The 2,658-nt window shown below is 39.2% G+C and overlaps 1 protein-coding gene across 1 annotated transcript; it reads right to left on the bottom strand.

Annotated features, from left to right (window-relative positions):
• Positions 1-364: 364 nt before the first annotated feature.
• Positions 365-1,884, bottom strand: LOC120695308. Its single transcript, XM_039978592.1, has 3 exons — positions 1,661-1,884; positions 574-649; positions 365-481 (listed from the first exon to the last, which is right to left on the bottom strand). Exons 1-3 carry the CDS (start codon positions 1,882-1,884, stop codon positions 365-367), a joined length of 417 nt encoding a protein of 138 aa, XP_039834526.1.
• Between the last annotated feature and the right edge of the window lie 774 nt (positions 1,885-2,658).

Genomic DNA, 2,658 nt, shown 5'->3' with positions numbered 1-2,658 from the left:
CCCATTCTTTAAGTAATATCATCCTAGCCCAGCCCTGATCCTATATATGCTCATGGGCCAATCCATTTTCACTAAAGGAGCACAGCCCGCAGGCTGCCATTATTAAACCCCATGATGACCAAGTAGCCCGTGAGCTGCCAATTCTCAAACCCTGCTACCATTTGACACAGGGAATCGAAAAATGGAACATTAGAGTTCTAAATTTGATATACTGATGATCGAGCCAAATAAAAAGTACCACTGAACACAAGAGGTGCATCACAGCATCCAACTAAAACAGTCCACCAAGTATCGTCTCTTATACACCCATGTTTGGAGTGTTTGGCATACAGACTAGACAGCGAACAAAGCAAAGTTATCCAACTCATTTCAGGTCCCTGAGAACAATGATGACTGAATCCCCACGGAGGAACATCTTGCTTATGAACCTGTCTTTGTTCACCGGAAGAGCCTTCTTCTTGCCTTTACCAGTCTTTGGTATCTGTAACAGGAGCAACAGATGTTAATGAACAAATAAACACAAGAGACGGAACTGATACAGCAGCTCAGATAACATGCCATATATTGATATACCTCAGTCCACATCTCCCTAACATTCTCCAGAACCATGTTGCAATGCCGATCAAATGCCCTCACACGACCAAGTAACCTGCAGTCAGCACTTAGCAATTTAGCATAATATAAAATGCTTAAAATGTGATACATCAGAGAGAAACCATAATCTAGCTGATGGATGACAATGATGGATATAGCTAGCACACTTGTAGCCTGCTAACAATGTCCAGAGTTTAAAATGCAGAGTTCAGATCTTGTTACCATTCTAATTCAGACTAGCTATAGTCTGCTAGCTTTTCAGTACCTTATGTTACCAATGGAAACTAGTATGTGTGCTGAAATATTTAACTTGCATTAATTAAGTGAAAAAACTAAACTAGTATGTGTGCTGCACTAGGAGATTGGGTAAGAGGCAACGAATAACATTACTTTCAACCTGCAACCTGTTATCTTATTAGACAAACAGGCCACAATGAAGCATAGATAGCTGCCAAAGCACCAAAGTTATATTCCACTGCCAACTAATGCATGCTGCTCCATTAAGTTGTACAAACCAATAGGCTCAAAGTTTGGCTACATGAGCAGTCATAGATAACTGATAATGTTTTATCTTACCCGAATAAAACCATTTCAGATAACTGATAAGGTTGGATAATGCTGTATTGCTATGTTACCTAAATATGTGCAGTATTTTTCTGTGGATGCAATTTGTAGCTCACAGGTAACCAAAACCGACCTACTTGACATGACCAACTTATTCCTTACAAGAAAGAAACAACTATCAACTTGATGCCTGGAAAATACCTTTTAACCCTGATTTTCTTTTCAAAAATTCAACCAACAGTAAGCTTTTGCACCAAACAACTTGAAATCTTTTGATCTCATAGTTGAAAAAAATATGGTCATAAGCATCTACTTAACTCTGTTCTTTCTTAAATTCTCAATCTGTAATAAAAGTTTCTCCTGTTCTGAATTCAGAATAAGAACTTTGCAAATGTAAATGATGACATAAATCCAAAGTTAAGCATACCAAGCAAGAATTTGCATTAGAATTAAGACAGTGAAAGGTTAATTGATTACAATTGTAAAGCCCATTTACCTTCACTCATCATCTTCATCATCATCTGAACCGAACATCCTTTTTCCACTCATTGGTTCGCCTTCCTCTTCATCATTGAACCCAATCAACCAATCTTTAGTACAAATTAGGGCTTCAAGAGTTTCAGGGGAGAGTGAAGTCCTATCTTTACCAAGGATTCTTCCAGCAGCACTAAATGCAGACTCTGAGGACACTGTGCTCACAGGGATAGCGAGGAAATCTCTAGCCATCAAAGACAAGACTGGATATGCATCTGAATTCTTTTTCCACCATGCTAGAACATTGAAGTTCTCATCTGACCTCACAAGGATCCTTGGGTCCTCCAAATAAATATCCAATTCTGATCGTTCTGAACGAGCATCTGAATTTTGTGATGCAAATTGGGCAAATGCAAATTCCACGCGTCTTTTACCACATACCAGACCTAAGGAACTAGTACCAGACTCAACAGACTCGCTCATGGCCTGCTCATCAGATACATTGACCACAGGTAAATTGTTGATCCTCACAATTTTTTCATATTCTTGGTAATACTTCTTCAAGTACCGCTTTAATTCTCTCATTTTCAGATCAACATGTTCACCAATTGTGTGGAAGTAGAACTTGATGAAGTCAGTTTTCATACTAGGATCTAGCACAGCAGCTATAAGAAGAGCAATATTAGGATTTGTCCAATATTTCTGGAATTTGGTATGCATCCTGTCAGCCAATTCATTGAGGAGCTCATTAGTGTTCCATGTCTCATCAAGCAAAACATCTCGGATGGCTAGCAGCATCTTCAAGAAAAGATGGGCTGTAGGATGCCTATCCACAAAATGTTTTAGTTGCCTCACTGAACTCTTGAAGAAAGCCATGAAGAGCTTCAACATTTGCCCATTCATAATCACTTGGAGCTTCATGATGTTGTTCAGTTGCATATCTGTTTAGAGCCACCTTGTACTTCAATGCTTCGTTTAGCATGTCATAGGTGGAGTTCCATCGGTGTGGAACATCCAGAACCAGTC

Source organism: Panicum virgatum, chromosome 2K (assembly GCF_016808335.1).
Source record: "Panicum virgatum strain AP13 chromosome 2K, P.virgatum_v5, whole genome shotgun sequence".
Taxonomy (NCBI): Eukaryota; Viridiplantae; Streptophyta; class Magnoliopsida; order Poales; family Poaceae; genus Panicum; species Panicum virgatum.
This window is presented reverse-complemented; position numbering and strand designations above follow the sequence as displayed.

Coding starts and splice junctions, on each gene's coding strand:
- LOC120695308 (XM_039978592.1), bottom strand. CDS start 1,884: ATGGCTAGAGATTTCCTCGCTATCCCTGTGAGCACAGTGTCCTCAGAG. Junction 650..1,660: donor GATGATGATGAAGATGATGA/GTGAAGGTAAAT, acceptor TGCTGACTGCAG/GTTACTTGGTCGTGTGAGGG. Junction 482..573: donor TTAGGGAGATGTGGACTGAG/GTATATCAATAT, acceptor CTCCTGTTACAG/ATACCAAAGACTGGTAAAGG.